This window comes from Podarcis tiliguerta (genome assembly GCF_965153285.1).
Source record: "Podarcis tiliguerta genome assembly, chromosome: 4".
In the NCBI taxonomy this organism is placed as follows: Eukaryota; Metazoa; Chordata; class Lepidosauria; order Squamata; family Lacertidae; genus Podarcis; species Podarcis tiliguerta.
In genome coordinates, this window is record NC_139537.1 from 93,080,282 (window position 1) to 93,092,329 (window position 12,048).

At 46.5% G+C, this 12,048-nt stretch overlaps 1 protein-coding gene across 3 annotated transcripts in view; it reads right to left on the reverse strand.

Annotated features, from left to right (window-relative positions):
* SLAIN1 (SLAIN motif family member 1) overlaps positions 1-12,048 on the reverse strand; it is a 36,673-nt gene extending 24,625 nt beyond the window's left edge. For 2 of the 3 annotated variants that reach the window (XM_083435840.1, XM_083435839.1), the window contains exons 1-2: positions 11,182-11,750; positions 2,244-2,383 (exon numbers count right to left, since the gene is read on the reverse strand). In XM_083435840.1, the coding sequence (XP_083291966.1) occupies positions 2,244-2,383; positions 11,182-11,648 (607 nt within the window). In that variant the 5' untranslated portion in view covers positions 11,649-11,750. Of the gene's footprint in view, positions 1-2,243; positions 2,384-11,181 lie in introns of all 3 variants that reach the window. The other variant, XM_083435838.1, reaches the window with a different exon arrangement.

Here is a 12,048-nt window from a genome sequence, read left to right on the forward strand (position 1 = left end):
CCTTATTCCTGAAACCTCCAACTCTGGGACCCTCTCCCCACTTATACCCTTCTGCACATAGCATTCAACCTTTCCCAGGGCTAGACCCCCGTGTGAGGTTTTAAACCTACACACTATAGCTTCCCTCACAGCAGACGCATACTGTCAGCTCAGTCACTGCTTAGAAAGAAAGGGTGGCTGGCAGGTACCAGACAAGAGATTGTCTTGCTACGGATAGATACACAAAGGACAGGGTGCGCTTTCAGAGGACATGGAGCTGCGACCCAAGAGTTCCTGAAATGGCCCAACCATTGCAATGTGCGACAGATATCACAGGGGAAATGACACTCTCACAAGCACTCTCATAAGCTTGTTGCTTATAGCCACCTCCAGACTCTCAGTATTTTTGCAAGAGGGATTCAATCACATAACAGAAATTTAGGTTTGTGCAATGAAAGCACTAGGCGTTCCTTTTTATTCGTTATCGTTTGTGCTCATGGTGGTGTTGGAGCTGTCCTGTGCAATCCTGCTTTCAATTCTGTTCCATGCCTGCTGCAGGTTTGGGGCAGACGTACGGCTTAGTTTCCAAATAGGGGCACATCCTGTTGATTCCTGCTAAAATTCTGTACTGTTTCAGACCATAAGTGTCCAGGATTGGGCCGGGGGGTGTGCGTTGTTCTCCTTTTGTTGCACATTATAGCAGAAGAGTGCCCCGCCAGAGGCATTAGGGAAGCATTGTAGAACAACTAAGAGAATGCAGTATAAATCCGCTACGAATGCGTTATTATTTTATGAATGACACACTGCAGAATATATTTGCCAAAAAGAAAAGAAAAGCCATCAGTCTGAAGGAGCCCAGAGTCCTCCATGTGCTCAGTTCATTGGGCCATTGCAGAATAAAATTAAGATACTATCATGCTCTCACACACAAAGCCAAGTATTTGGCAAGTTTCATGCCAGAATATACTTTCAGTAACAAAAGCAAGCACCTGAATGGAGCATTTCCCCCTTTCTTAAAAACAAGTTCTCAAGAGATTAACATGTGTTCATCCCTCATTTGCTTCTGAAACCTCAGCATCCTGAGGCTGAAGTAAAACACAGACTGTGGAAATAAACATGACATGGGGAAACAGAAACTCTTGAGTGTTATTAACGCATATAACAACTCTCTCAGATGCTGCAGAAAAACAAAGGAAATGATAAACGAGAGATCAACTGACAAGTTTCACAGGGAATTTTGAAAGTGAACTGATCTCCTATTCATTATAAAGATTCTTTCTGTCGGGAAATCTGGCCAGTTTTACTTAATGAACTCTTGTTTTGTGAACAGTTATCGCTATAAATTTGTTTAGCTCTTTTAGTGTTGCACGCGACTACAGTTGCAATCCTGTATACACTTACCTGTGAATAAGTCTTACTTAACTCAGTGAGGCTTACTTCTGAGCAGATATGTATAGGCTGTAAAGAATAGGGTTTAGCAGTTTTCATTTTTAAAACCACCACCACAAAACTATTAATAAACCCACTGACATTTTCGGTACCAGCATTTCCTCATGATGGTGACACATGATCACACACACACATACACACACACACGGGATATTCTGATGGTCCAGCATGCTCTATTTATTTTTATTAAAATTATCTATATTCTATTTTTTAGGTAATTTGCCATCCCCACCAAAGAAACCCTGTCTTTAAAAATCAGATACCAATTCAACAAGGGGAATCGGATTAAAACATATACAAAGTCAGCAGTAAAAAAAAATCAATACAATGTTGTAGCTTTGTCAGTGCAGATATGATAAACCCACCTTCTCCCCAATTTACCTTCAGTGAGGAGGGGGTGGTCTGGGTGGTGGGCAGCTGGTATCTGAACCCAGACACTCATGTACAAGCTCATTGAAGGTATAAGAACAGAGGTGTACATGCAAATGTACATCACACTGAAAGCAAAGAAGCACATCCTTATTTAGATGTGAATCTGATTTTAGGACATAAATCCTCAAACAAGGAAATCTGGGACACTGCAGAGCTCCCATAAATATTTGAGACTGTGGGGCAGAAAGCTCTGAAGAAAAACAGCACCTGGTTTCAAACATCCCTACTTCGGCGGTTTTCAATGTGTAGGCCACAGAAATACAGAACACCTTGAACACAGGCAATCCTTTACGCCGCTACTCAACTGGACCAGCCTAAAACCAGTAGGAAGAGATTCTCTGAGAAAGCAATGGAAACACAATGAATAAAAACCCCAAAGCTACCTTGTTCCAACCTGAAGCAGAGAGAGCGTTTTGCAGCTTCCATCTCAGGGCTTGGATTATCTAGAACATGGCGACACCACTGCAAAGGGGTCAGTGATTTTTCTTGGGGTACGATGCTCTTTGTTGGTGCAACATACAACCTAAATAGAATCAAAGAAAAGCTTTAGCACAACACATAAATTTGATGCTTCTAACGGAAGATGTACAGCACTACAAAATCAGAGACGGTGGCATATCTCAAATTGAAATTAATAAATAATAATAATAATAAAATGTACTCTCATTCTAATTGGTTTATAATTACTATGTTTGGAGTGTACAGCCTTGAAGGCAAGCCTCAAATAGGTCCGGAACTGTATCTAAACTAAATAGCTTTCAGAAAAAACTACAGTCCTATTTAATGGTCAGGTAAAGGTAAAGGTACCCCTGCCCATACGGGCCAGTCTTGACAGACTCTAGGGTTGTGCGCCCATCTCACTCAAAGAGGCCAAGGGCCAGCACTGTCCGAAGACACTTCGGGGTCACGTGGCCAGCGTGACATCGCTGCTCTGGCGAGCCAGAGCCGCACACGGAAACACCGTTTACCTTCCCGCTAGTAAGCGGTCCCTATTTATCTACTTGCACCCGGGAGTGCTTTCAAACTGCTAGGTTGGCAGGCGCTGGGACCGAACAGCAGGAGCGCACCCCGCCACGGGGATTCGAACCGCCGACCTTTCGATCGGCAAGCCCTAGGCACTGAGGCTTTAACCCACAGCGCCATAAAGTTAAACAACCCTTCCCCAACATGGTACCTTCCAGATGTTGTTAGAACTCCCATCATCTCCAGCCATTGGCCATGCTGGCTGAGGCTGTCTGGGAGCGGAGTATAATGTCATCTACAGGGCAACAGGGTTTGGAAGGATGGTTGAGCCACAGTGAAATCCAGTTTTCGGCTAAGCACATAAAACATGTTGGTATAATCTGAGAGTTCAGAAAATTCTAGAATACTGAACTCCATTCTAGATGTTAATTCCCTATTTGTGCAATTTACTGGAAACACAATTCTGTACTTACCTTTTGGTCCCCTATCTGAGCCTGCTACCCTTTTGAGAGTGCATATCGCAAGTCCCTCTAACTGAAGAACAGTAAGCCTGAGATGTGCATCTGGAGTGTGAAGGGGCATATTCAACATCTAATAATAGCTCCTCTTGTCATATTCTTCGAAGTGAAGAGTTGCTTGTTAAGGATTTCAAAAGAGGTAAGCAGACAGAAGCTTTTTAATACCTTGGGTGCCATCCAGAGAAAGTTAAGCACTCTTAACTTGGACAAAAACAAGTTAAGAACTCATCAAGAGTCTTTGTACAGATTACATGGCCATAAGCCCAGGTTCATGTCCAAGTATATACTAGACAGGGAGCTGCAGCCAATCTTAACTCAGAGAGGTTAAAGAATCACATGACTAGAAGGGAAAGGTCATCTAATTTAACCTCCATGCAGGGAATTCCGCTTCTACAGCACCCCTGTCAGAGGCCAAGGCCTCTACTTCAAAAACCTCTAATGCCTAAGAGTCTACCATCTTCTGAAGGCAATCTGTTGCATGGTTGAACAACTTGTACCCCAGGAAGTTTCTCCTAACGTTTGGTGGAAATCCCCTTTCCTTGTAAATTGGACCTGTTGGTTTGGGTCCTACTTCTGAAGCAATATATATCTATATATATCTATATCTATCTATACACACACACACACACACACACACACATATATATACATATATATACAAATTTGCTCCATCCGTGTGAAAGCCCATCAAATATCACATCACCTCTCAATCGAATTGTGATTTTGCCACCCTAGATTAAAGTCAACTCCATTCTGCCATCCTTTTGTAGGGTGGTTTTGGGGTAGGTGGGTGGGTTCAGAGGAAGATTCCCCTTTTCCATGAACCATACAACTGGGTGTTACAAACAATGAAGGAAAGGGCTTCAGTTAAGAAAACTGTGAACTCTGTCGACACGAACGCTGTAAGAATGAAGGTCAAATGTGGCCCTCCAGGAATCTCTGTCCTAACTCCTCCCTGGCGCTGTTTTGCACACTCCTTGAGCGTTCTTGCCAGGCTAGAACGCACGTTGGAACTACACTGGCAGCTGTCATAAGGATATTTGGAATGAGGCATCAGTAATATGTGGATGACACCCAGCTGTCTCTCCAATCCATTGGAATAAGGAGAGGAGGTTGAAGTGCTAGACTGCTCCTTGGAGGCAGTAATGGGCAGGGTACAGGCCAATGAACTGAAGGGGAATCTTGAAGAGGCAGAGGGGTTATGCGTTCCAAGTTCTTGAGTCCAGGAGGAAGATGGCTTCTCCTGGGCAGGTTACACTCCCCTGGATGGAGCAGGTTCATAGCTTGGGGTGCTACTGGATCCAACACTGTTGCTGGAGACTGGGCAGGCTCAGTGGCTAAGCACACCTGTTTCCATCTCCAGCTGGTTTGCCAGCTACAGAGATTGTCACTGTTCCCCATGCTCTGATAATCTACAGACTGGACTATTGCAACGCAATTGGACCCCCAAGGATGTACTCTACAGGAAGCTGACTTCAGGAACCAGGTTCATTGGCAGACCAACTCTGTGTTGTAGAGTTGTCTGCAAACCCAACATGAAGGCTGGCAACATTAATATTGCAATGTTGGAATCCTTTGCAGATGACTGTAGTGACTAGAGACAATCATTTAGGTTGTGTATCAGTAACCAGAGGAGGAATGACTGTTGGGAGGAGCACAGCGAGAATAAATGTCATGGTACACCTGTAGCAGCAAAACTAGACATCTTTATCTGCCCCAGATGCAACAAAACATGTCTCTCCCATAGCAGTCTTTACAGCCACAGCTGGTGCTGAAACTCAACCATGGTTTGACTTCACCCCTGAAGCCACACTCTTTCACTGTCTCCTGAGGCAAACAGATGTCAACCATTAACCCCAAGGTTCATTCCCCCATGGCTATCCCTCCACTCCCCACAGACACTGCCCACCCCCCACAGCAATTTGAAAGGCCAAACGTTAAACAGAAGAAGTGATGCAAAACTAACCATATTATCTATTTTACATAAATCATGTTTAAGAAATCAACCACATACACAGCTTGGCTTTTCTTTTTTAAGACGAATGCACAAAGCCCAAAGAAATCAGAAATTGTTGTTGTTTAGTCGTGTCCGACTCTTCGTGACCCCCTGGACCAGAGTACGCCAGGCACTCCTGTCTTCCACTGCCTCCCACAGTTTCGTCAAACTCATGCTGGTAGCTTCGACAAACTGTGCAACCATATCATCCTCTGTCGTCCCCTTCTTCCCAGACAAATGACCCACATTGAGAAGGTCATTATGTGGGAGGGAAAGGAAGGGGCAGGCTACTTTGGGAGATTAATAGTAAACTCCAGCTGCAGCCACAGGATGGAAGTCCATAGGTTTTGAATGTCTGATGTTCTATTGTGTTTGTATATTTTTCTGGAAGCTGCCCTGAGTGTCTAGGGCAACCCAGTCAGATGGGTGGCTAATAATAATAATAATAATAATAATAATAATAATAATGGCTTGCACCAACTTAGAATCCACTAGGCTTAGATCAGTAAGGTGGGTCCTGGGCTGAGCCAGAATGGGAGAGCATATCTCCAGCAAAGCCAAGGATGTGGGAGTTAAGCTGGCCTGGCTGTGCCAGGAACCTCCTGGCTTAGCTGGAGAGCCACTGGATCCTAATCCACTCACCCCAGCAGAGCTTGCTACAGGATTGCTCTCTAAACAATGCAGCCTTTGATTTATCTCGGGGAAAAACTGTTCTATTCTACTGCAAGCCTCACTGAAATCTACAGGCCAGTTGCCAGTACAGTCTAGAGTCCTCTGTAGACACCTCCATGCTGCAGTCTTCAAAGGAAGAAATACAGATGTGTTTTCTTGACAAACAGTTCGCGATATGCAACTGCCAACATGTCTTCAAGATCAAAGTTTTAATGCCAAGAGCTAAATGCAGAACCCGACCAGAATTCAGAATAGCAGCCCTTGGAGACTAGTTTTAATCAAAACAGGAGTTTCACAGTGTGAGCCTATGCATGACTACTGAGAAGCAAGTCTCATTTAGTTCAATGGGACTTATTACCTAGCCAAGGTCTAGCCTAGCAATATAGCAAAGACAGCTCTGCTGTGGCAGAGAATCCTCCTCCTTATTCAACACTTTCCCGAGTCTAGAACAATTTGCAATTAACACCTGTTCATGCTCCAGCTCCATGAGAGAGAACGGGTGGTGGTTACAAGTTATAATTTGTAATAACCTTGAAATATGCCTACTATTAAGTATGAGCTGGTGTTTGCACAGTTATTTCCAGAATCTCATAGAAGTTAACAGACTTCGCTGCTAATTAAGCTAGAAATAAAGGACATCTATATACCAATACTGATTTGAGTCTTTCTGTGCACTTACCATTTTACAGATGCATTAGAGATACAGGCAGACTTTAGGATTAAAAATACCCCTTAGGAACACATTCCACCAATACTCAATGGCATGGAGCCAACAAGGGACTGAGGAACAGGAGGTCGGAGAAAAATAGATATGCAAGTTCAGAAAGAACCAGTTCATGATCTGGATAGATCACATCCTTGTACACACTTAGGAGCTGTTTTCCCCCAATGTCCCCAGGGGCTGAGGGGAGAGCTGTCCGTACAATCAGTAAAAAAAATTAACAAGTGCAACACCTCACTGCTCTACCATCCATGAACCAGAACGGAGAGTTGTGAATCTACAAATAGCCCACCTGAGGACTGAGCCAGGGGCTGGTCTTAATATTAGGCAGAATATGTCTGCAATCTCAATTAGCTGGCTTTGAGTGCCACAAAAGGAAAGCAAACTGTTAATTGTTTAAGTAAGTAAACAACTATTATTCCAACTTTACTCTTGGGAAGTGGTACCTGCAGGATTTTTCTGCCTTCAGTGCCAAAACAACTTGGCTGGCCTGTGACACAATGCACTTTGTCTGGTGGAGGTGGGTGAGAGATGACAGGAAACAAAAGGTCCCAGGCCAGTTCTGGTCCAATCAGAAGAGGGGGAAGAGAGAGAACTGAATGCCTGTTAAGGTAAGGTTACCAGATTTTTTCCAATGAATCCAGGGACACTTTTCAACTTCAATGGATTTTGTATGGGGACAGATTTGTAAATCTGGGGACTGTCCCCGGGAAACGGGGATGTCTGGTAACCTTATGTTAAGGCGGGGTGTGGAGGAGAGTGAGAGAAAGATGGAAGAAAAACCAGGAGAGGGAATACGAACCAAGAAAAAGTTCCCGAACAGAAGCACTCCACAAGGCAACATTTTGTTGCAGGACCCTAGCTGCTGACCTTTAATTGTCACAATACTCTTGTTTTCCTCCCTAAAGTAAAAGTAAAAACTGGCTATGTAACCACAGTTACAGCCCAATCCAGGGTATGTGTATTAATAAGGAATGCCCTTTGACACCAGCTGCTACAACCCTCACTCATCCTCAGTGGCGTAGCGTGGGGGGTGCAGGGGGGGCCGGCCGCACCGGGCGCAACATCTGGGGGTTAGGGTTAGGGGGCGCAAATCCACGGGTTAGGGGGCGCAAATTACTTGCCTTGCCCCGGGTGCTGACAACCCACGCTACACCACTGCTCATCCTGGCTAGGACAAAAGGTGGTGAGGAAGTAGAAAAGGCAACTTGGAGCTGGCATATTATATCGGAATTGAACCCCATGTCATCAACTGATGTCAGAGGGGGCAGTTCAGGATCCAGCAGATCCCAGGCTAGCTCAACCTCTTCCCATCCTGCCACCAAAACACCAGGGAAGCCCACCAGCAAGAAGAATGGTATCTTTGCTCTTTCTCCTCTGGGGACTTGGATCATTGCTCCATTTAATTCCTGACACCCGGTAGCAGTTCTGCGGGATCTTTGCCAGTTCTGTTATCTGAAATTTGTTAACTGGAATGATTGATCCTGGTGCCTTCCACATGCAATGTGTCAGCCACCTGAAAGTCATCTCTGGAAAACCACCAGGGGGTGAGGAAGAACCACCAATTACCTTCAAATTTCAAAATATTTGCTGCCTGCTCGCCAGGGGTGATTATTACTTACTGCAGGCAACCAGGGGCACAGTTCCACATGCCTATTTACAAAGAGTAAACTATGATTACTTGGTGGTGAGAAAAATACACTCTGTATATGTTCAGATGTGCTTCACATTTTCCATGACTGAGCCTTGATTTTTATTTTTATGTGCATCTGAGCTCTCCCTAGTTATCACTAACTCAAGTCCATTTGCAGGTCAGTTACCTTAGAAATGCAGCCTTAAATCAAGGCACTTTACAGCACTGAAAGCACACAACCCATTGAATTTTGGGAAATGCTCCTTTCTGTCTTCATATATAACTGCACCTAGTTGATTTCCACCAGTCCTCTTGCCGGTTACAGTGATACATACTCTACAAAATTATATGTAGCCCCCTGGAATTAAAAATCATGAATGCATCTATTAACCACACTGGATGTGAGCCAGTTAGAATTAAATACATGTAAATGCCACTGATTATAATGGGGCAGAGAGAGAATGAGGCAACTGCTGGCTCATTCTCTCCTATCAAAATCAGTAGGATTTAAATGTGTTCAGCTTCATGTGGATTGACATCCATTCACAAGAGCAGATGTGTGTTTTGTGCGTGTGCAGACAGAAATCATTTGCATTGACATATATTCTGTGCTATATACTTTGAAAAAATGAGGCACATCAAGCTTGGGACAATTATGAAGTATTATTCTCCGTACTTTGAAAAAGTGGTATAGAATTTAAATTTTTTTAAAAAAAGAAAAGGTAACATTAACACAATACCATCCTACAATGCATCAGTCTTCAACTGGTGGGTTGAACTGCGATGTACAATTATGTCACAACTAGAGTCAAGGTGTGTTGCACCAAAGTGACTAACATTTTGGGGTTTTTAAGAAAAGGAGCAGGAAACTGATAGGGAGAGTGCAGAATGACCAGAGTAGAAGAGAAAGACAGATTACCAGAAAGGACTATATTATATGTGAACGTATTTAAACCCTAACAGCTGCTGCTTCTAGGAGAAAAGAGGATTGGGAAGGAGGCAATTTTGAGTGAATAAGCTGTTTTGCGCCTGTGATTGAGCATGCATGTTCACACTTAGCCCTTCTTTCACCTGACACCTTGTTTGCAGCTCTCCCCACCCCACTCCTGCAAGGATTCCAGATGCATTTTTGAGATGCAAGCATGCATTACAGAACCCACTGGGGAGGCAGCATATTGGGGTGAGGGGGAATTGTGGTGGTAGGAAACTGGCGAAGGAAGGAATACTCAAGCATTCCTCCCCCCGCGCTTCCCTGGAGGAAACAGCCATCAAAATTTGAATATACAAACATTTTTGTTTAACATATAGCTTGCCCCAGACAGAAATGTAAAACACAGATAAAGAAGAATCCACAACAAGAAATAAAATGAGAGTGGATTTTTGTTGCAGACAGGAATTAAAACAAGGGTCTGAAAAGACGGAAGGTTGCTGCTACCATCTCTGCAGTATTTTTTTAACAATGGGAGGGGGCGGTTTGCAGGCTACTTCGACTGTCACACTTTACACAGTTTGCTGCAGCTGTATAAATCACTGGTGCTACCTCCATTTTCATTCTGCTTCCAGAGCTACTCGGCAGCTTCGCTTCACAAAGCATCCATTCAGGAGCAAGCAGCAGCCCTCTCGGATAAGGGTTGCTGACCACAGTCCTGAAATCCCTTGTGATCTTTTCAAAGCAATGGGATCTCAAGCTTCCACAGAAGCATCAGTACTAACGAAGCGTCATTTTCAAGGCATTCCCCATTATCTTCATTGCCATTTATGACATGCATAAAATGCTAATTCATAAGATGCATCAAATAAGCCCCACTGATTGCCTTTGGGGGTTAACTAATTGGATGCAAGCTTTGAACAAAACCACATTTTTTTGCATGTCAGGTTTCCCTCCTCCTCCAAACTGCCAGAGCGGTGTTTAAAGGTAGTATCTCAGCAGCACGGCTCAACAAACGTTAAGGTGCTCAACCAAGAAAAAAAGGAGCAAAAACACGTTCAGTTCAAACCACTGATTCCATTCTTACTTCCCTTTCAGAATATAAACTATTACTTGGCTGCTGCCCCCAACCCGTTTTCAGCGATAATCCTGGAATTCTATATTAAATGAACATCAAAAAGGCTTGTGGTGGCAAAGGATTTTCTGTGGGTGCAATGAAAGCTTATAACCATTCTAAAATTTGCTCAGGTGTCGGAAGACCTCTGTTTGGTTTTGCTGCAACCAACTGCTTACCCCTCTGGAAATCACATTCAATGAGAGCATGCCATTGCTTTTGAGCGTGATCTACTTGATCAGCCCAATGCAAGAAGACAAAACTCCATTCTTAACACCCCAGTCATTAGGCCGAAGCGTTTGTGAAGGATTCGGGGTGGGGTAGGACCCCATAAATATAAGCATGCAGCTTCTAAGCAAGCAGGCTCAAGGAGGCAAATCCTGGGCTTGCGGGAAGCAGGAAGCGACAACACGAGTCCCCTAAGCGAGCCCCCCTTGGCGGGGGAAGGAGTTAATAACGATGACCGAGGAGACGTTAAGGGGGTGAAAAAGGCTGATTTAAATCGCTGCGAAACAGGATCAAGGGGGATTGCGGAGTTAATGCTAATAAGGCAGCCTTGAAAAGCGCCAGCTGGGGAGAGAGGAGGGGGCTTTCCTGAAAGGGCCCCAGGCGATGAGCAGGGGAGGGGGAACCCTTTCCTTCGGTGAGGATGGAAGCAATAATACTTTTATTATTATTTATATGCCGCCCATCTGACTGCGTTGTCCCACTCTGGCGGGGGGGGGGGCGGTTGGATCTGGAGCCTGCCTAGAAATGCACCCGAGTGGGGCACCCACCACGTCTCGTCGTCGCCGTCGTCCTCCGGATCGCAGCACTCGACCCCCTGCAGATCCAGCACCTCCACTTCATCCAGGACGGTGTCGGCTGGGGGAGAGGCTTCGTGGCCTCCGGGGCGGCAGCTTCCTTCTCCTCCTCCTCCTCCGGGGGGCGACGGCTTGAAGTAGACGAAGGGCTCGGCTTGGCACAGGAGCGCGGGCACCGGGCTGGGCATGCAGGCCGTCGGGGAGGTGCTGGGGGTCGCGGCGGGCGCCTGGGCTGCGGCGGGGAGCAGCAGGAGCGCGCCGGCGGCGGCGGCGCTTCCCGGCGAGGCGGCGGGCGAGGTGGCGGCCGCCCGGCTGCGCAGCTGCTCGTTCTGCTTCTCCAGCTTGCGCACCAGCTCCTGCAGCTTCTTCACCTCCAGCTCGGCGCTGACGGCGCCCGGCTTCACCTCGGCCACGAGGGGCTTCAGCACAGCAGCCTCCATCCCTCCGCCAAGGAGGCTGCAGACGCGGCGCCTGCCCGCCCGCCTGCCACCTCCAAGACGCGCCTCGCCGGAGACGCGCCTGGCGCGCAGCGGCGCTCGCTCGCTCGCCCGCCTGCCTCCCCACCCTCCGCCGGGCCGAGCGAGGCGCACAATGGGAACAAAGCAGGGCGGGGAGAGGCTAATGAGCGGCGCGCGGGGCTCTGGGCCTGCGCGGAGGGAAGGGGAGCGCGCGCGCGCGAGGAGCTGGGAAGGGGGGCGGGGGGACGCGCAGACGTCGCCCCCGTGGAGGGAAATGGTTCCCCCCACGTCTACGTTCGCTGGGTGAGGAAAGGGGTCGTGGAAGTCCGGCTGAGAGGGGTGGGAGCCGAAGCGGGCGCAGACGTCCAGTTCTGGCCTGGCC